Genomic DNA, 23,124 nt, shown 5'->3' on the forward strand with positions numbered 1-23,124 from the left:
GAAGATTCACAACTGTATTTGGGTTAGAGGTGTACATGTCCCGCTTTTAACCCGCCCATGCTTGCCCGGTGGCCAGGCGGGCAGGCCGCCGCTCGTTGTCAACAGAACGGGCAGGCTGCTTCACTCCCAGCCAAGCCAAGCAGAACCCAACCCGGGCAGGCTGCAGAAAACTTGCTTGCCTGCCCATATTACTGCTGAGCTGCGCTATGCAGCCGTTTAGGCTGCGCGCGTCATTGTTGTATTATGAACGTTAATCAAAAGTTTTTATTTTACCTGAGCACCAAAAGACAAACCCCAACATTATATATATATGTATTAATTTCAGGTAAAAAAAATATTGGTTTTATTTGTATATTCTTCCTTTACGCGTATATTTCGGGCTTCTTATCTATATAAATAAAAATTAATTGCCAAATGTGTTGATAAGCGTAAAGCTCGAGAACGCCTGGACCAGTTCGGCTAAATTTTTTTTGCTGTGTTCGTAATTCTCAGGACAAGGTTTTTATGAAATAAAATTTTTCGAAAATCGACCGAAAAATTGGAAAATTTGACAAAAACTGAAAGTGCGTTTTCATTGTGTCCGTGTGTTTGTATTGCATACAATCTTGATGAAATTTTGCACACTATACCTTGAAACCAAGAGGAAGGTCACAGTCTACATAAAATTTCATATGGTGCATGGCAGAGGTTCCTTTACATAACGGAACTCGACAAATTGTACGTATTTATTCCAATCTTGATGAAATTTGGCACACTTGATATTCAAAGCAGGATGAAGGGCGCTGCCTGCTTAAAATTCTGAATGGTGCATGGCGGAGGGTACTTTACGTACACACTTCTACACCAACCTACAATTTTATTCCGATCTTGAAGAAATTTTGCACACTTGACCATCAAGAGGAACATCACTGTCTACATAATATTTCGGACAGTACATTGAAGAGAGTACCTTACAAAAGATTTAGACATCGTTTGTGGGTTACCATACATGTGCATGTATATGTATATATATATATATATATATATATATATATATATATTTATGTCTGTTTATGTATATATATGTATATGTATATATGTATATGTATATATATACTCATAGACAAATACATATATATATATATATATATATATATATATATATACATGCACATGTAAATATTCAAAAACCTTCTCCATGGAAACATGCGTACATAGTGAACTTTCATGGTAACCCGCAAATGATGTCAAAATCTTTTGTAAGGTACTCTCTTCAAGATCATATACATTTCTTTTAAACGAAATGTCTATGATCTTTTTGAAATTTGAGAGCTGTCTGACACATTCACAGTCATTGTGTTGGACAATTCGCGCACAGCAAATGTCGTTTAACAGTTGTAAACCATTTTCGGTTGAGTGAACGTGTTATATTGGCTGCAAAAAACCTTGATGTTAACGAAATGAATTTTCAGATTCAAAATATGACACCTGGCGAATTGCTGACATACAAGTCGGTTTATTCCGTTACTAACCAAGATGATGTAGTCAACTATCCTACGGAATTTTTAAATTCGCTGGATTTCCCCGGATTACCGCCTCCCAATCTGTAATTAAGTCGGATCGGCAATCATGTTGCGAAAGGTAAACCAGCCACGTCTTTGTAATGGCACCCGGCTTGCGGGGAAGAAGTTAAAGAACAACGTAATCGAAGCCACAATTTTAAAAGGAAAGTACAAAGGTGAGGACAGTTTGATCCCAATATCACTAAGATTCCGACCGACATGCCATTCGACTTTAAACGGTTATAATTTCCAGTGCAGCTTACATTTGCCATGTCGATAGATAAATCGCAGGGGCAGTTGTTATATGTTTGTGGCATCAATCTTGAAAATCATGTTGTTCACATGGCTATTTGTATGTCGCATATTGCCCTGTCGGGACACCTTCAACTTCATTTGTTTACGCACCAGAAAACAAAACTATCAATGCTGCGTATAAAAAAGTACTACAATAAATGCTACCTAGCAATAAACTTTGACACTGATTCACTGATTACCACAAAAGTTGACAGATATATATGAGTTTTCATAGATAGGTGAAGAGGAGATGAACTGAGGTGGCGGAATCCAACAGAGAGAGGACGAGGAGAAGGATAGAGGGTGGGGGGGAGATGGACCAAGGGATGGGTTCAAAAATGGTTCAAATGGCCCTGAGCAATATGGGACTTAACTTCTGAGGTCATCAGTCCCCTAGAACTTAGAACTACTTAAACCTAACTAACCTAAGGACATCACACACATCCATGCCCGAGGCAGGATTCGAACCTGCAACCGTAGCTGTCACGCGGTTCCAGACTGTAGCGCCTAGAACTGCTTGGCGACTTCGGCCGGCCAAGGGATGGGGAGTGGGGAAGGGGGGGTGGAGGTGATCAAAGAGATAGTGGGAGAGGACTAAATGGATAGAGAGAAAATACGGGAGGGAAGATGGACTACGAGAGTATGGAATAAATAAATGCCCAGGCAACGCAATGCAGTCTGTGCTGCACTTTTCAACACCGAAACGTATGGATATTTGTACTAAAGAAGTGAACCTCCACCCCCCAAAAAGAAGATTGGTCACCTCCCCAGAAGAATAAATTATCTACGCCCCTATTAACCACTGTACTGCAATGAGAACCAAATTAAGATTTTGGAAGTCTTGATTCTTTAACTTTAGTATGTTTCAGCCAAGTATGACACCAATTATATAAATATTTAACTACGTCTCCAGGATGTATTTTACTGGTTCTGTGAATTCATTCAATGTTGGAAAAATCATTCTAAATTGCCAAAATGCATTTTAACAAAATCGAAGGACTTGTTTCGTATCCAGTTCGTCTAAAAACTATAGTACTGGGAATACAATGGCGACCCTGAGCCATTTTTCGCGGCTCCTACGTTTGCGTCATGAGAGTCCACACTTGTAGTCTAGTCTGCATCATGAGGGACCATATTTCGGACCATCATGATGCAGACTAAGACGACGAGTGTTTACTTGCATGATGCAAATCTAAACGACGACTCTAGACCCTCATAACACAGACCTAAACGACGAGTCTGAATCCTCATGACGCAGATATAGACGCTGTGGAGAGTGGCTCAGAGTTTCCATTATATTCCTACTACAATACATTCATGGAAAAAGACGCTCTTCATTTTAGGAGTATTTGTAGTGTCTAGGTTTTCAGCATCTTGACTCTGCATGTGGGATTCCCCTTAATATAGAAATACAAGAATAAAATTACATTTTGCAATGTGTGTGGAACTCAACAAAATAAATTGTAATTTACACTCATAATGTGTATTTCCTTACTCCACAAATGAATATTTTATTTTGCAGAACACTTTTCAACATAAAATCTTTACAAATTTTCCTTCAGTTCCCCTGAAAGTATTATTTAGGCCAAGCCAGATACTCCTAAAAATATTTGGCTACTTTTGCAAACCCAAGTAACAGAAAATGGTTTACAAACAATAATTAATGTCACTTGGAAGGATTGAAATCAAAAATTTTAGTCTAAAATAAAAATGAACTGTATGCATTACAAAATTTCTATCTCAGAAATTGACGCCCAGAAAGCACAAGAAAGAAATCTGCACTCTTAATTAGTAAATTTGCGCTCAAACTCATAGTTTCCCGTTTAATGTTCTACTGTATTTTCAATGTGTCTGCTGATTAGTGTTTGAATTAATTATGACGAGATCGTTAAGTCTGTCTGCATTAAGACGTGATCGTTTTTCGCTAATTAGGTTTCCAGCGCAACTATAAATTCTCTCACTAGACGCACTAGTGGCTGGTATATTTAATATTTTTCTTGCCACACACGCAAGTCGAGGAAGTCGTTGGGAGTTATTTTTCCACCACTGTAGAATATCTCCCTCGTTCACACAGTGTTCTTGCAAGTATCTGCTGACTTCATCATGTAGGAGAGGAGGCTCTTCTGCCCAGTCCTCAAATTTCGCCATTTTGTACGGCCCTGGATTTGTTTCTTGGTTGCTGTGATTGGGCACTGAAACTGTACAGGTTCCAATTAATATTTGCAGAATAATGTGAAGATCGTACTACACATAGTTGAAATTATAATAGGTTTTAGATGATGCTATCATTTATCGTCCTGTAAAGTCACCAGAAGATCAAAACTAACTGCAGGACGATTTAAATAAGGTATATATTTTTGGTGTGAAAATTAGCAGTTGGCAATAAATAATGACAAGAGCGAGGTTATCCCTGTGTGCACTAAACTAAGTCCGTTTAACTTCGTTTACAAGATCAACCAGTCAAATCTAAAGGCTGTAGATTCTACTTAATACCTCTGATTACAATTACGACCTACTTAAATAGGAATGGACACACAGAAAATGCTGTAGGCGTTTTAATGACAAAACATTCTTTTGGAGCATTGCTACGAAGTTGGAGAGCCTTACTATTGACGGAAGAGGTCGAAAGAGTCTATATAAGGGCAGCTGGTTTGGTATTATCGTAAAACAGGGGAAAGAGTGTCGCGGAAATTACACAAGAGTTGGGGTGGTAATCATTTCAACAATGGCGTTTTTTGACGTGGCGCGATCTATATATGAAATTTCGCTCACCAACTTACACCTCCGAATTCGAAGAGATATTGTTGAGTCCCGTATACATTGGAAGAAATGACCATCAGAATAAAATACAAAAAAGCAGCGCTCAGACGGAGAGCTGTAGGTGTTCTATCCCGCTGCGAAATTCGAGAAAAGGAGACAAATAAGTTGAAAGTGGTTCGATGAACCCTCAACTAAGCACTTGCGTGTGTCTTGCAGAGTAGCCATGTACATGTAGATGAAGAATATATGCATTATCTTAGGAGCTTACCTTCAGCACACATCTGTCGTGCTGCTTGGTAAACTTCAATTTTTTCATCCTCAGTTAACTTTCTTAATGTGCGGTAGTTAGCCACCATAAATGTTGCAATTTTATGCAACATACTAACGCACATTTTCTGTTCTAGGAAGGCATCAGCGGCTTGTTTCAAAGGTTTCATGTCCTGAAAATACATTTTCTCAACATACATATTTCACAAGTGGTTCTATAATATTCAGATGGAATAAAATTACAAACCTCTTCATCGTTATCCCGTACGGTACAGTGAGTTTTTAAGGCATAAAACCACGGTAGAACTAAATGTAGGGTTGGATCCTTGTCACTCTCTAGATCAACTGTGGCTTCTTTAAACGGCTTAAGAAATTCTATAAGCTGGCCAGTTATATGGTGGTCATAACCCAGCATCTTATCAGAGGCACCTTCATTATGTAAAACAGCCTTCACTGAATCAATCTGAGAATGGACTGATACAAGCATGTCAAAATAACTACTCCAACGAGTTGAAACCCACTGCTTTAAAGATGAGTTCAGTCTCACACAGAGACCTCTTCTCTTGAAGTACGAAACCGTAGCCCGCACTGTATTAAGAATGGCTAATATATTTGGAACATTTTCTTTCAAAAACTGTTCGCTCAGAACATGTTTCAAGACTGTGTTTATACTATGAGCCATGCATGGAAGACGCTGATATACTTCGAGAGCTTTGACAATGTTACTGCCCTGGTCTGTGACAATCGTAATTTTGGCAATGTCTTCACGAGAAACACCCATAGTTTCTAAGCCATCTTCCAACTCGTTTCGAATATTCGAGCCAGTTTTTGGGCAGTCAGGAAACGCAGAGCACATTAGTACATATTTATTCAAACGCCAGTCTGAATTTATGTAATGCATTGTCACGGACATGTAATGCACCCCTTTGTAATTGTCTGTCCATAGATCAATTGTACTGGCACATATACCAAAACGAATCGCATGCACTATATCTGGGAGCATTTTGCTGCGCACTTTATCAGCTAAGGTTTGAACTTTCCTAGCTACTGTCACTCGGGAAGGCATACCATTTTTAATATCAACTGAGCCATATTTTTTACCTATGTCGATCAGTGTCTGCCCTAAATTAAGAAATCCTTCTCCCTCTATACTGCTAAATGGTCTCAGGTCCTTAGCACACATTTCGACGCACTTTTCGGCCACTAAATCTTTGTCCTCTTCCAAGATATTTACGGAGTGAGGGAACTGCTTGTCAAATTTGCACACATGTCGTAACATACTCGAGGTTCCCGAATAAGTACTTAAGAGCTTTTTACATAGTTTGCATTGAGACACACCTACCGATTTATTTGAAGCGGCCTCATAAACACACGAAAACGTTTCCCATGCGGCACTTGTGCTCTGTTTCGTTACCAGCATGTATTCGCCAGTTGTCAATTTTTTTTCAATCTCACTAAAGTTCGACCTATTCATTGTGTTGCCTCCACCGTTGCGATAAATGAACTGCAGGCTAACTACCTGGCTACTCTAGTCACGGTAGCTTGACAGCGCAACCTGTTGTCAGGCGCAGCAAGCTGAGCGGGTCCCGTGAAGCTTGGCAGGCTTGCGGGAACCCAGGTAGCCCGGGCTTGCGGGAGCCCGTATCGCCCGCATTGCCCACTATGCCTCAGTACACGCGCACTCTTGTGTTTACATCGCGGCAGGCTGACCTGCATGAATGGTTGCAGAGGTGCTAGGGGCAAGCAGGCTGCAAGGGGAATTTGTACACCTCTGATTTGGGTGTGAAAATTCTGAAGAACGTTGGCACACCAGAGATAAAGCATCACCCACATCTTATCAAGGATTTTTATCATCGATGCAGGAACTTTCTTGTGGTAAGTACACCTCGTTTGCCTGAAATCATATATAATTTGTGTTTTATTGTTTTTTATACATTTGTGTGTTTATGTGTGGCATACCTAATGAGAGCTATTATTCTCAAATATTACAGACAGCTTTGTGCCAGATCAAATTACGCTATGATATGGAAGATAAAGTGCTGTCCAAACTAGCAGCACTCAAACTTACGAATGCTCTGTCACAAAGTTTCCAGGATACAACACCTTCACTCATGCCTTTAATGGAACTGTTGCCACATATAATTCCTCCCTCAGATCTCGATTTAGCACAAACTACAGATGACCAGTGGAGGCGTCTCCCTCTGGTTTTGGCTTGTCTCCCAGACTCACTACAAAAGGAACAATCACCGGATAAAGTGTGGAATATATTAAATAACGAATCTGAAGAATTTAAGGAATTGAGCGTTTTCGCTCTCTCAGTTTTGAGTTTACCTCATTCAAATGCAGACTGTGAAAGAGTTTTTGCTAAGGTATGTAAAGCAATGAAGCTAATAACTAGTTAATAATATGATTTCATACTTGTCAGGTTATTGAAGTTTCGTGTTCAACTTCAGGTAAACCTCATGAAAACCAAAATTAGAAACAGACTCCAAACCAGTACACTGAATGGAGCACTTCTTGCCTCTGATGCATAAAAGACCGACCAGGAAACAACGGAACATGTGTAACTTTTGAGCCAGCACACGAAATGTACGAGAAAATGACGTCGGATACTGTTTATAAAACGAAACAGGAAGAAGAAGTTGTAGACATCGAATTTGTTTCATAATTACAAATTCTTGTTCATAGTTTTATTCACTTGTAAATAAGGTTTTGTAAAGCTGTAGATATAAAAAAATTTCAAAACGTACGAGAATTTTTACTAAAATACGAGAATTTCATGAGGTTGGTACGAGAATCGCGCTGTCTGGATATCACAACTCTGGGTCACACGCAGTTGAGGTCAGGCCAACTAGTGCAAACGTCAGATCTCCTATAGCAAAGGCCAGGTCGCCTGCAGATGAGGCTGGGATACCTACAGCAGATGGCAACACGCTGGCAGCAGAGGACACCTTATCTGCAGCGGCGGGGAAGACCTCTACAGAGGCGGAGGAAATCTCAACGAGGGCGGTGCTCACCCAACTGGCAGCAGGAGACACTCCGTTGGCGGTGGGGGGATCCTTCATTGGAAGCAGAGAAAAAACAGTTCGATATCAGATAGCAGCAGTAGTGGGATACCCTTTTTCTGGCAACTGTTGACTCAGCCACACCAGTTACTACTGTGGAGAGCGATATACTCCACCAAAAAAGACCTGCAAGGTGCAGGAAACCTGTGGTGCTCAAGCATTTTTGGTACCCTACTTCTAAATAATTCTTTTAATTCTTATTAAATTCTACTAGATGGAAGGACTTTCTTAAAATTCATTGACTGCCTGCAGGACTGTAACTCACGTCGCAGTGTTTTTTTCTGTTTTTTCTCTGCTCATCATGGCCGGTCTGTTTAAGTTTAGTATTGAGCTCGCTGAGATTGTATTAACTAAGTCAAAGATAATAATTTGTACTCGGATGTCATTTGAGAAGTAAAGGAAAGCATCCCGATTGTGTTTCTGCTCAATTGGCGGTATGTTTATATTTTGTGTTCTGCGGTACATAGGATATAGGTGTTTTTTTTTTTCCCTATACGAAAAGCTTTCTGTCCTCTTCAGATGGTGGAAGAAAATGGTAACGTTGTTGGAAAACCATCCACAGAAGTGCCAAGGAAAAGTAAATGTTTCGTTTGCGATGTGATTATTTCTGATGGTGGTGTATGGTTAATGGAATTACTGTCTGTCAACGCTAATCTCCTGGAAAACATTGGCAGTCTCATGGGCGACGGTGCTTTTGTTATTGTATCATGGAATGACATTGTGTGCAACGCATGCTCTTTGTTGCTGAAGTATTTTACAAAGTTAGAAAGAGATCTTATGATTTTGAAAAAAGTTTTGCGCTATTACCTTAAGGTTAAGTACCGCTTAGAAGACGATGGGTTCGACACGAATACTACGATTAGCCGGCAAGATATTGACTATATTGCTGAATGCTCATCCCAGGTAAATAGATTTTGATTCTTTCAACCTTACCCATTTACAACCTGTAATGTACTGACATAAGTTTAAGTAAGTGCTTAAAAATAAGAGAATAAATGAAAGTACTCATTTTTATCCTAATAAATGAATAAATTTATATTTTCATCTTCAAAATTGTAGTAAAAGTGCACCTTTTTTTCGTTACATAAGAAGTAGTACCACATTTTTCTTTTGAATGGATGTTTTTACCATGATGGTTTCCACTATCCTTGAACTGAGGGATGCCTTTTAACTCTAAGAATTCCTTTATTTTACAGAATGTTTGATCTATAAGGAATGCATTCAGTTTTCTTTTCAATATGTGTTCATTTTTTATTTGCTTGTTTATTTTGATGAAAACCAAATTGGACACTTTTATAGCTGACTCACTAACTCCTTCGTGTACTGTCATGAGGGTTGCAGTGTATAGGTGGAAAATTTTCATCTGTCTTGTGCCATGATTCTGAATGCCACATCTACATCTACATCTACATTGATACTCCGCAAGCCACCCAACGGTGTGTGGCGGAGGGCACTTTACGTGCCACTGTCATTACCTCCCTTTCCTGTTCCAGTCGCGTATGGTTCGCGGGAAGAACGACTGTCTGAAAGCCTCCGTGCGCGCTCTAATCTCTCTAATTTTACATTCGTGATCTCCTCGGGAGGTATAAGTAGGGGGAAGCAATATATTCGATACCTCATCCAGAAACGCACCCTCTCGAAACCTGGACAGCAAGCTACACCGCGATGCAGGGCGCCTCTCTTGCAGAGTCTGCCACTTGAGTTTATTAAACATCTCCGTAACGCTATCACGGTTACCAAATAACCCGGTGACGAAACGCGCCGCTCTTCTTGGGATCTTTTCTATCTCCTCCGTCAACCCGACCTGGTACGGATCCCACACTGATGAGCAATACTCAAGTATAGGTCGAACGAGTGTTTTGTAAGCCACCTCCTTTGTTGATGGACTACATTTTCTAAGCACTCTCCCAATGAATCTCAACCTGGTACCCGCCTTACCAACAATTAATTTTATATGATCATTCCACTTCAAATCGTTCCGTACGCATACTCCCAGATATTTTACAGAAGTAACGGCTACCAGTGTTTGTTCCGCTATCATATAATCATACAATAAAGGATCCTTCTTTCTATGTATTCGCAATACATTACATTTGTCTATGTTAAGGGTCAGTTGCCACTCCCTGCACCAAGTGCCTATCCACTGCAGATCTTCCTGTATTTCGCTACAATTTTCTAATGCAGCAACTTCTCTGTATACTACAGCATCATCCGCGAAAAGCCGCATGGAACTTCCGACACTATCTACTAAGTCATTTATATATATTGTGAAAAGCAATGGTCCCATAACACTCCCCTGTGGCACGCCAGAGGTTACTTTAACGTCTGTAGACGTCTCTCCATTGATAACAACATGCTGTGTTCTGTTTGCTAAAAACTCTTCAATCCAGCCACACAGCTGGTCTGATATTCCGTAGGCTCTTACTTTGTTTATCAGGCGACAGTGCGGAACTGTATCGAACGTTTGAAAGAATTCCATGTTATTGGCTACATCTATGTGATTACTCTGCTATTCACAATTAAGTGCCTGGCAGAGGTTTCAATGAACCACCTTCAAGCTGTCTCTCTACCATTCCACTCTCTAACGGTGTGCGGGAAAAATGAGCACTTAAATTTTTTTGTGCAAGCCCCGATTTCTCTTATTTTATTGTGATGATCATTTCTCCCTGTGTAGGTGGGTGCCAATGGAATGTTTTTGAAATCAGAGGAGAAATCTGGTGATTGAAATTTCAGGAGAAGTTTGCATCACAGTGAAAAATGCCTTTGTTTTCATGATTGCCACTGCAATTCACGTATCATGTCTGTGGCGCTATCTCCCCTATATCACAATAGTACATTATTAATATTTCGACCTTTTTTGATGTCATCCATCTGTCCCACCTGGTTTGGATCCCACACCGCACAGCATTACTCCAGAATAGGGTAGACAAGCGTAGTGTAAGCAGTCTCTTTAGTAGATCTGTTGCACCTTCTAAGTGTACTGTCAATGAATCTCAGTCTCTGATTTGCTCTACCCACAACATTATCCGTGTTATTGTTCCAATTTAGGTTATTTGTAATTGTAATCCCTAAGTATTTAGTTGAATATACAGCCTTTAGATTTGTGCGACTTATTGCATAGTCGAAATTTAACAGATTTCCTTTAGTACTCCTGTAAATAACTTCACATTTTTCTTTATTCAGGGTCAGTTGCCACTTTTCACACCACAGAGATATTTAAATCATTTTGGAATTTGTTTTGGCCCTCTAATGACTTTACAAGATTGTAAATGACAGCATCATCGGCAAATAATTGAAGAGGACTACTCCGATTGTCTCCTATGTCATTAATATAGATCAGGAACAATAGATGGCCTATAACACTTCCTTGGGGAACGCCGATGTTACTTTGGTTTTGATCGATGACTTTCCGTCTATTACTACGAACTGTGACCTTTCTGACAGCAAATCGTGAATCCAGTCGCACAACTGAGGCGATATTCCATAGGCACGCAGCTTGGTTAGAAGACGGTTGTGGGGAATGGTGTCAAAAGCCTTCTGGAAATGTAAAAATATGGAATCAATTTGACGTCCCCTGTCGATAGCACTCATTACCTCATAAGTATAAAGAGCTACTTGTGTTTCACAAGAACGATGTTTCATGAATCCGTGCTGACTATGTGCCAATAAATCATTTTCTTCGAGATAATTCATAATGTTCGAACACAGTGCATGTTCAAAAACACTGTTGCAAATCGACATTGGTGATATGGACCTGTAATTCAGTGGATTACTCCTGTTTCCCTTTTTGGGTATTGGTGTGACTTGAGCAATTTTCCAGTCTTTAGGTATGGAACTTTCTGTGAGTGAGTGGTTGTATATAATTGCTAAATATGGAGCTATAACATCAGCATACTATGAAAGGCATCATCTGTGAGTATATGTATACAGACTTGTAATAATAAATATGCTGAGACACTTAAAGAGATATTGCAGGATGTTCTGTTAGATACTCCCTATATTAATCTTAATTCTTATTTTTGAAGTTTGAAAACTTTTTCTACTCCTGCAACATTTTCCCCAAAGATTATAGCACAGGAGATTACATAACTAAAAGTTTCAAAATAAGGCATTCAGCATTGTTTCTCTGTTAGTAGACTAAGAAATGACTCAGTGCAAAGCAAGCTGAATTAAGTTTCCTGAGCTGCTGATCAGTTTGCTCATACCAGCTTTACTGATTGAGACTATCCAGATGCCTAAGAAATTTGTGTTTGTGATTTCATTAATTTTTTGATTTTTAATATCCATATCAGGGAAAGGAAGTCTTTTATTTGTTACCTGAAACGGTATTGTTCTAATTTTTGAAAGATTTGCTGTGAGCAATTTGTATACATATCTGGTTAGTGATTGGGCTGCATCCTGCAGTCCGAAGTTGGGCCCTTTGATCATTGTATCACCAGTAAACATTACTACTTTTGCAGTGTTTAATTGTAATCGTTAGGTCATTAATGCAAATCAAGAACATTAGAGGCACCAGGATCAAACTCTGGGGGTCTAAGTTTGCTGTTAAACCTGCCTGCATTAAGAGAGGTCTTTGTATCCTGTTGTGTAACAAAGGTTCGTTAATGCTAACAATTCAATTAGGCTATTGTTGTTTAGTTTAGTTTTGTATTTATGTTGGCATTTGGTGTTCACAAAGTTGAGCTAAGTTTACATTACATGATGGGACAATTAAAAAATATCGAGGGACGTACAGTGCACGTAATTGCTGATTGCAAATCCTAACACCACATCAAGATAATTGCCAACAAATAAAATTATTTATTAGTGTTAAGGATAGTACAAATAAAAAATGTACATATCCGTAGAAATTACAAATAAAAAAATCCACGTCCGTACTTTACAAGCCGCCTTACATGTCATTTTGAATGCAGAATGAGTCTTCAAACAACAGAAATGCTAGTTGCATTGATAAGTACAGTTTTCTTTTTGAAAGTGGATTTGCTGATAGTTAACAAGTGAGAAGCCTGTGTAGGACATATTTTGTGTGTGTAAGGCACTGTAAGTCTTGTTTCAAGTAGGAACTGTTGAAACCTGAGTCATTGTCATGCTGCCTTGTACAGTTCCCACCTCAGTTATGATCCTTTTTATCTGACCCTGCTGAAATCCCAAGAAATTTGATTTTTAGTGACGAACTCTACACCTACATCTATACTCTGCAAACCACTGTGAGGTGCATGGCAGAGAGTATGTTCCATTGTACCAGTTACTAGGGTTCCTTCCAGTCCCACTCACAAATTGAGCATGGGAAGAATGATTGTTTCAATGTCTCTGTGGGTGCAGTAACTAAATCTTATCCTTACAGTCGCTATGTGTGCAGTACGTGGGAGATTGTAGTATATTCCTAGAGTCATCATCTGAAACCAGCTCTTGAAATTCTGTTAATAGGTTTTCACTGTTAATAGACTTACGTCTATCTTCAAAGAGTCTTCCAGTTCAGTTCCTTTGCAGTATCTCTGTGACTCTCAAAATTTTGCATTTTTGAACATTTGAAGCAAGTTGCTAGTCTTCGCTCCACTGTGAAATCTTATCATGATCGAACTGAATATTTATGCAGCTACTTTTGGATAGTACTTCATTAGTAGACCCAGAAGAAGGCCACTGCAATCATGGCCGAAATGTTGTTTTTTTTCCAGCGGCAGTAGTTTCATACATTATGACGCATTACAATACCCAGAAAACTTTCATGTCAATGACTCTGGCCACAGAAGCCTATGCGATTATACTTCATTATAGATAACTGCAAAAAGCCTGATCTTACTATTGATATTGTCTGTCAGGTCATTAATGTACAACCTGAACAAAAAGGGTCCAGCACACTTCCGTGGGGCATGCCAAAGTTATTTCTACATCTGATGATGACTCTCCATGCAAGGTAACATGCTGTGTCCTCCCTACCAGAAAGTCCTCAGCCCAGTCACAAATTTCACTTGATACCCCATATGATTGTACTTTTGACATTAAGCATAGGAGTGGTACTGAGTCATATGTAATATGCATCTACCTGGTTGGCTTGATCCAAAGCTTTCAGTATGTCATGTGAGAAAAGTGCAAGATGGGTTTCACCTGATTGATGTTTTTGAATTCCATGCTGGTTGGCATTGAGTAGGTCATTCTGTTCAGGATGCCGTATTTTGTTAGCACTCAGAATATGTTCTAAGATTCTAGAATAAATCAATGTCAAGGATATTGGATGGTACCTTTATGGATCACTTCTACTACCCTTCTTGCAGAAGGGTGTGAACTGTGCCATTTGCCAAGAACTGGGCATGGTTTTTTGTTCAAGCGATCTACAGTACATTGTGGTTAGAAGAGGGGTTAACTCAGCTGCAGATTCAGTATAGAATCTGACAGAGATTCCATTGGGGCCTGTAGCTTTGTTCGGTTTTAACAATTTCAGCTGTTTCTCAACACCACTTAACACTAATATTTATTTATTTCATTCATCTTGTCAGTATTAAATTGGGGTAATTCACAGGTGTTTTCGTTTCTAAAGGAACATTGGAAAACAGAGTTAAGCATTTCAGCTTTTGCATTGCTACCCTAAATTTCAATTCCTGTTTAATTCGCTGAGGGCTAGACACTATCTATGGTGCCACTAAAAGCCATTACATTTGACGGGAATTTCTTTGGGTTTAGTGAGTAATCACACAATAATATTCTGCTACGGTAGTCATTGGAAGCATCTTGACAGTCTAATGCGTTTCATTCAGCATCTTTCTACCTACAGCCCTACGCTTTGATTTACACTTATTATGCAGTAATCTCTGTTTCTTTAAAAGTTTCTTTACAATGACTGCATACTGTGGAGTGACCCTCCCAATGTGAACTGTTCTACTGGGGCTGGCCACTGTGACCGAGCGGTTCTAGGCACTTCAGTCCAGAACCGTGCACCTGCCACGGTCACAGGTTCGAATCCTGCCTCGGGCATGGATGTGTGTGACGTCCTTAGGTTAGTTAGGTTAGTTAGGTTAGAGTAGTTCTAAGTCTAGGGGACTGATGACCTCAGATGTTAAGTCCCTTAGTGCTTAGAGCCATTTTTGTTCTACTGGGTACATATCTATCCAGTGCATGAACAGCTATTCTTTTAAACTTGAGCTATAGTTTGTCTACAGTCATTGTTCCCATAATCATGTTATGGTCACTGATACCAGTTTTGATGTAGACATTCTCAAAGAGGTCAAGTCTGTCTATGGCCATTAGGTCTAATATATTTCCATCACGAGTGGTGTTCCTTTCTATCTGTTCTACATAGTTTTCAGGAAAGGCATGCAGTAATGTTTCACATGATGTCCTATCTTGCCTGCCACTAATAACACTGTTGGATGATTGAAGTCTCCATCAATGATTATGGTGTGATTGTGGACCTTGCATACAAGTGAAATGAGGTTTTCTCTAAAGTTTTCGGTTACATCGGGAGATGAGTCTGGTGGGCATTAGAAACATCCAACTATTATTTTTATGCTAACCCCTGATATGGAGTTGTGCCCAAATAATTACACATGCAGCTTCAATTTCTATGTCAGTGGATTTGAGTTTCTTCTCTATTGCGACAAATACACCACCTGCAAACCGGTATGGCAGACATATGAAGCAGCAGTTGGAGTTTTCGATGTTTGCAATTCAAATAAATTATGTTTTATCTTTGAAAAACTGGTTTTATTTATCAAAATTATTTTGTAGATGGATGAGCACTAGATTTTGTCTGATTGTTATGAGATTACATCCATAATCACTTTTCAAAGCCAGGATAAGAAGCATTCATCTGATATAATATTTGGTTGTTAGTTGACAAAGCAGTATTGAGTGCTTCAGTAGATCCTTTTGGTGTATCACTTATTTTCGTGAAAACTCTGGCACTCAGTTTTCAATTTGGTTAAATTTGATACTGTAGTGTATGTGCTGACTGTTTCACAAAAAAGCATTTGTTTCACTAATTTCCAAATTTTTTTGAGGTGTGTAACATGCAGACTGTTCACACGTGAGTGTTAACAAAACTAATAGGTTAGAAATTTACTCATTTGTGGAAAAGAACACTCACAACTCAGAAAGATTGAAATTAAATGTTTATAACTGCACCCTGTGGATGGTATTACCATTACACATCAGTGTGTATATCAGTTGTTGCCCTGTGTTTTATGCTGTTGCCAAAAGGTTTGGTGCTCACTTGTAAACACCTGGTAGGTCTTATGTGTCTCATCAAAGGAATGATATCCATGGCAATTAGATAACCTGGACATGCATGTATTGTGTCAAATCCTTAATTAACATAAGGAAAACATAATGAAGCTGATTGGTGGGAAAAAGTGCATTATTTGGAAACTGAAATATCATCACTGTTTTAGTAAGTCCTAGAAATTTAATTCGAGAGGAAAATTGATCTAAAAATATAAAGGTCAGTTGATGAAAGAAAATTACTTAGGGTAAGGTGTCCCAAAGCAGATACACTTAAAATTTTCGAAACAGTTGTACACTCAATCTGTTCATAAGAAAGCCTGACTCATCAAAGATGCTCTGTTATTTACGCTGCCGTTATTTAGGAATATTTTAGAACTGGGTCCAAATTTATTTTCAAACAACATTGCTGCTTGTATTAAAAAAAAAAATTTTTTTTTTGGAGTTTATATTGGGAAAAAAAAAAAAAAAATTTTTTTTTTTTTAATACAAGCAGCAATGTTGTTTGAAAATAAATTTGGACCCAGTTCTAAAATATTTGCCACATTTATAAAAATATTGAGTTGGTATCTACTAACTCTGTATTTGTACACAGAAAACAGTGCTCTGAATGTTGGATTATTCTTTCTTGTCATGTTTGTTATATGAAGGTAATTATTAAACAATCAGTATAATCCTTAAATATTACATGTCCTTTTCCAAAATATGATACAGATGATGCCTAAAAGTGATACTCTAAATATTTTATTGTCCATACCAGATGTGTGCTGCTGATGACAATAATGCAGCAGCAGTAGTTGTGCTGTATTTCTAGCTGTTGTTGGGGACGGCTGATTTACCTGGTGCATTTTCTTCAAATGAAGGTCATAGTTCCTTGACAACATCAATCTTTTCAAGCTACTTCAGTCATTCCTGTGATACTGTAAAAGAAAGGCTTAGAAAGGCTTTTACTTTTGGGTGGTCACCCTGGTAATTTAGATCCCACAGTATTTGAAGAAGCAAAGACGAAAAAGTTGCAGTCATGAAACTGCCACCATACACAGCTAACCAGGTGCAACCTTTAGATATGTGTCGTTTTAAGTCATTGAATGTTTAAGGTAACAAAATATTGATTCGGTGGCAAAGAAACTGATTACGCTGTCTAAATTGGAATGTGTGGGTGTTGTCTGCATAGTTCAGCCAGATACTCTGAAGCCTAAAAATGTGATTTCAGGCTTCAAGAAAAGTGTAGTGTTCATCCAAGTCACAGTGTTTCTGAATGTGATGCCATGTAGCCTTGCAGTGATTGAGGAGTTGAAGCTAATGGTTCTGGAAGAAGTAGTGTAACCTCTGTTGGCAGCAGTGAATCTTCAGCAACTTTTGAGAATTTACTCTTTGAAAAATATATCAATAAATAAGTGACAAACTTATGACCAAACTTAGTCAGATAGATCCAGTTTCACAGATAAAAATCTCAGAGTACTACAGTAATCTCATGGTAGAAAAAGAAAAACTTCTGACTAAAAAGGAGTAGGCAGGAAGCTGATTCCATGTCTCTTTTGAAGAGTGATGGTAGCCTGTACAATGCTGATTACTTTGAAGAATCCTTTCTGGAGCCTACTGTAATGACTGATCCAGCACATATGGGTGGAGGAGATTGTAATATCCTGGCTAAATTTCAAGGAGAAAAGAGAGATTGGTACAGCTGCAGATATGTATGCACCATAGTGGAAAATGACCTAGAAATTATATTTGTGAAGTCTGTGGACAAGGGTTTGTCAAAAAAGGAATCTGCTTTACGTTTAATGGTTCTGCTGACATTGATGGGGAAATAAACGGGGAGGGAGGTGACACCATTTTGTGTATCCTTATTTTTTTATTCATGTCAATATATTAAGTATAATAGTAAATAGTTCCTTCCCATTATTTGTTGACTTTTTTAAGAATAGGAAAAAGAAATAAAGAATTTTTTCAGTTGAAACTATATGGTTTCAGAGACTTTTCCAAGTCTCAAACATCTATGATGTATATATGCAGACCAAAGTGACGAATGAAAATAAGTGCATAAGCTGGGATTCAAATGTGGATCTCATGCTCACTGGGCAGATGTGCTAACCACTGTCATCCTGCTGTAACAGCTTTGCACAACTGCATGGACTGCCCAGTAGTCCCACAATGATAGGGTGATGTATTTAGCAGGAGACCTGGGTTCAAATCCTGTCCTTAGTACAAATTTTCATTTGTTGGGTCAGTCTATGTTTATACATCAAAGAAATTTATGTAGTTCTCTCTGGCGTCCCTTTCATGCCCTAAACATCCTAGAAATATCCACCACAGAATAATCCCAGTTACACATGTGTCTCATTTTCTCAGTTCTGTATCTGATTTTAAGATCTCAATACTCCATCTTCTATGTACATAAGAGTATCAGTGTGTACCATCAACCAGGGGAATTCTGACCCTCTGGGGATAACTATGACCCCAAGGTCAGTTTCACCCTTTTCTTTCCATTTCAGGATAAACTTGTATATCTTCTTGAAAATAAAAATTATTGTACAATACAAAGGAGTTTGTTGATTTGAATTCGCACACTTTAAAATAAAATTTAAAAAATACTATGGTTAAAAAAAATTTTTAAGTAAGCCCTAGATATCTGCGTATAAATTGAATTGGGAAATCTTTCTTGGCCCAGAAGAAGTGGTTAATCCTATCATCATCAGGTTCTTATATGTTCAAATCCTCACATTTTTATGAAGTTGTCTGATCTTGTTAACTGTACAATAATTTTAACAATTAAAAATTCACCTTTCTTTAAAGGAGGGTGACACTGGTCAGCTAACTTTTTCCCCCTCAAGATAACATTGGCTGCCTAAACATTATCACCAAATTTCCATTAATCCGAGTGTATTTGCCCAAGTATGGCAGAAAACAAAAGTATAATTTATGATCATTGTTTACAAAATTAAGAACGGGGCAACAATGACTTTAAATTCATAGTTAAACAGTTTCTTTTGTTACAGTTTTTCTAGTTATTGTAGTAGTTTTAGATTGAGATTGATGTTTCATTTTAACTGTAAAGAATGGACATAATAGGCTATAGTTCCATATACAGTGAAGTTAAAGAATATAGTGTCAGTTTGCATACATAAAGTAAAGCCATAACTAAATTAAAAATTGAATTGCAGTGCCTAGAACTTATCAGTGGTCTCCAGGCACAAGACGGTACCTAGAGGTGGATAAGAAAACATTGGAAGAAGTGATCTTATTAATTAAAAATAGTCAAGAGACTTGGTATATCAGAAAACCCCAGTGAAAACCAGTCCAGGAAAAGTAGAACAATTAAGGTAGGAAATAAAAATGCACTAATATCAGCAAAAGAACACATATTAGCAGACTCTGTTGCTGCTACTAACGACAGGGTGTTCCGCTACATATTACAGGTATTAAAGTTAACATTCTTAGGCCTACTCAGACAGCTGACTGTGTGCGGCCTGCACACGAGTTTTTTTAGGTTAGGCGACTCTCCATCCATTCCAGATAACAACAGCTGTATGAAGCCCAGAAGTATCAGTGTAAATATGAAAGAAACGTCTCCCCCGTGTGAGAGTTTTAAAATCCTAATGGTAAACTGCCAAAGCATTTGCAACAAAGCTCCAGGCTTTGAAGTGCTCATGAAGACCAGTGAACCTCACGTAATACTATGTATAAAAAGCTGGTTGAAAACTGAAATTGATAGCCGTGAGATTTTTGGGGAAATTTTAAGTGTATGTCAAAAGGATAGGAAAATTGGAAATGGACGAAGTGTCTTTGTCGCAGTACACAAGAAACTCAGATCCACTGGGGTAGACATTAAGGCTGCATGTGAGATTGTTTGGGCGAGACTCAGTATCAGGGGTGGGAGTAAAATGAGAATTGGATCCTTCTATCACCCACCAGACCCTTCTCCTGATGTAACTGAAAAATTGAGAGAAAACCTCAGTCCACTGTATGTAAATTCTCCAAACATACTATAATCATTGGTGGAGAATTTAATCATACAACAATTAACTGGAAAAATTACAGTTTTGTTAGTGGTGGATGTGATAAGGCATTTTGTGAAACTTTACTAAATGTCTTCTCTGGAAACTATGTAGAACAGACAGTTAGGAACCCCACTCATGAGGGAAATATGTTGGATCTAATGGCATCAAATAGACCTGACCTCTTTGAGGATGTTCATACCGAAACTGGTATCAGTGACCATGACAGTTGTGACAACGATGATTACCGAAGCGCAAAGGACAACTAAAACAAGTAGAAAGGTATGTATGTTCAGTAAACTAGATAAAAAATCATTAGTGTCACATCTCAGTGAAGAACTTGAAACTTTCATCACAGTGCAGGAGCATGTACAGGAACTCTGGCTCAACTGCAAAAGAATATATAATTGATCATGTACTGGACAAATATGTACCCAGTAGAACAGTTCATAATGGGAGGGAAACTCCATGGTATACATTCAGTAAAGAAACAGAGATGTAAAACAAAGTGTGGGGCTATAGATAGAGAGATACTGAATGAAACCTGTTTGGCTGTTAAGAGAGCAATGCGTGATGCCTTCAGTAAATACCATAGCAGAATATTGTCAAGTGATCTTTCACAGAACCCAAAGAAATTCTGGTCAAATGTAAAAGCTGTTAGTGGCACCAAAGTTACTGTCCAGTCCCCAGCAAATGGGACAGAACTGAAATGGAGGGTAGCAAAGCTAAAGCTGAAATGCTTAACTCTGTTTTCAAATGTTCCTTTACAGAGGAAAACATAGAAGACTTGCCCCAGTTTAATCCTTATACCATTGAAAAGATGAATGAAATAGGCATTGGTGTCAGTGGTGTTGAGAAACAGCTGAAATCATTAAAATTAAACAAAGCTCCAGGCCCCGATGGAATTCCTGTCAGATACTTTACTGAATTTGCAGCTGAGTTAGCCCCTCTTCTAACTATAATCAATTGTACATCTGTCAACCAAAAATCTGTGCCCAGTTCTTGGAAAGAAGCACATGTCACACCAGTCTACAAGAAGGTTAGTGGAAATTATTCGCAAAACTACTCTCCAATATCCTTGACATTGATTTGCTGTAGAATCTTAGAACATCATCTGAGCTCAAACATAATGAAGTATCTTGAAAATAATGATCTCCTAAATGCCGACCAGTATGGACTCCAGAAACATCAATCATGTGAAATGTAACTCTCTACTTTTTCATAGGACATACTGAAAGCTTTGGATCAAGGCAGTCGTGCAGATAAAGTATTTCTTGATTGCTGAAAAGCATTTGACTCAAAGCTGCACCAACGCTTACTGTCAAAAGTAAAATCATATGGAGTGTCAGTGAAATTTGTGACTGGACTGAGAACTTTTTGGTAGGGAGGATGCAGTATGTTATCTTGGGTGGATACTCATTGTCAAAAAAGAAGTAACTTTGGATGTGCCCCAGGGAAGTTTGTTTCAACCCTTGCTGTTCAGGCTATATCTTAATTAATAAACTTGCGACAATATTAATAGTTTTTGCAGAAGATGGAGTTATCTATAATGAAGTACTGTCTGAAAGAAGCTGCATAAATACTCAGTCGGATCTTGATAAGATTTCAAAGCGGTACAAAGATTGGCAATTTGTTTCAAATGTTCAGAAATGCAGTATTGTGCTGTTTGCAAAATGGAAAAAAACATGTTATATTGTATGATTATAATATCAGTGAGTCATTGTTGGCATCGGTTGACTCATACAAATACCTGGGTGTAACCCTTTGTAGGGATATGAAGTGGATTGATCACATAGGCTCAGTTGTTGGTAAAGCAGATGGTAGACTTCAGTTTATTGATAGAATACTGGAGAAGTGCAATCAGTCTACAAAGGTGATTGCTTACAAGTCACTCGTGCGACCAGTTTTAAAATGTTGCTCAAGTGTGTGAGACCAGTACCAAATAGGACTAACAGGGGATATTGAACATATATAGAGAAGGGCAATGTGAGTGGTCACAGTTTTGTTTGATCCATGGGAGAGTGTCACAGTGATAGTAAAGGAACAAAATGAGCAATCCACCGTTCTCAACAGTACCGAAGGCAATGTTTCCAACCCTTCATAACAAACTCATAAATTGTCTAGGGGATGAGATTAAGATGAATCTCCAAAATGAGTTCATGGCATGTGGAATATTCCCACTCTAAAAAGTAGCTGTACTCTCAAAACTTCCTGGTGAACAGGATACGGAAGAAAAAAAGGAAGCTGTAGCTGAATCTCTGGTTTCTTATTTAAAGTCTCTATGTAAAAAGAAAAAAAACCAATACCCCCTTTCAAATACATAAAGAAAGAAAATTGATGTAACCCCCTGGTAAAGCTGTTTTAGCTGTTCATGCATTAAACTTTGGCCCAAAATCATTCAAAAGGTCATCAAATGAAAATATGTCTGCACTACATAAGAAGTTCATATTGTCTGCAGGTACAAATGATGCAAACGATCCTCAGACTAATTGTTCCAAGTCATCCACAGCTAATGAAGAACTCTGAAAGTCCAAGAAAATCTCTGGAAAAAGGGTAATAATTCTTCATCAGAAGATGAGCTTGGTGTAATGAAACTGCCAGAGACTCTGGAGACTGATGAAAGTGATTTGGTGCTTCAGACTCACTAAGTTTGAGTGTCAAAATCTTTTTCCAAATGACTTTGTTATTGTGAAAGTAGTTGGAGGGGGGGGGGGGGGGAAGCAGACTTTTCACTATGTTTATATTAATCAAAAAATTGCAACAAAGGAAAATGTAGCTGAAGTAATGGGGCTTCACACCACTGACTCAATGAAAACTACATAGGTTCCGAAAGAACTTGATATGTTCACTGCCTCATTCTGAGATGTGATTGGCAAGCTGCCTCCACTAGAGTTACAGGCTGATGGGTGTAGAATTTAGTATAAATTTCTAGGGAGCATTTTCGTAATAGGAGTTTAACTTTTTTGTCAATATAAGTTTTTTGTA

General features: G+C 38.5%; 1 protein-coding gene across 1 annotated transcript in view; it reads left to right on the forward strand.

The window, feature by feature from the left end:
- LOC124568789 overlaps nucleotides 1-23,124 on the forward strand; it is a 124,340-nt gene that overhangs the window by 78,659 nt on the left and 22,557 nt on the right. Inside the window, exons 7-9 of the mRNA XM_047131057.1 lie at nucleotides 6,854-7,231; nucleotides 8,296-8,361; nucleotides 8,447-8,830. Coding sequence (XP_046987013.1) covers nucleotides 6,854-7,231; nucleotides 8,296-8,361; nucleotides 8,447-8,830 — 828 coding nt within the window. The remainder of the gene's footprint in view (nucleotides 1-6,853; nucleotides 7,232-8,295; nucleotides 8,362-8,446; nucleotides 8,831-23,124) is intronic.

Source organism: Schistocerca americana, chromosome 1 (genome assembly GCF_021461395.2).
Source record: "Schistocerca americana isolate TAMUIC-IGC-003095 chromosome 1, iqSchAmer2.1, whole genome shotgun sequence".
Lineage (NCBI taxonomy): Eukaryota > Metazoa > Arthropoda > Insecta > Orthoptera > Acrididae > Schistocerca > Schistocerca americana.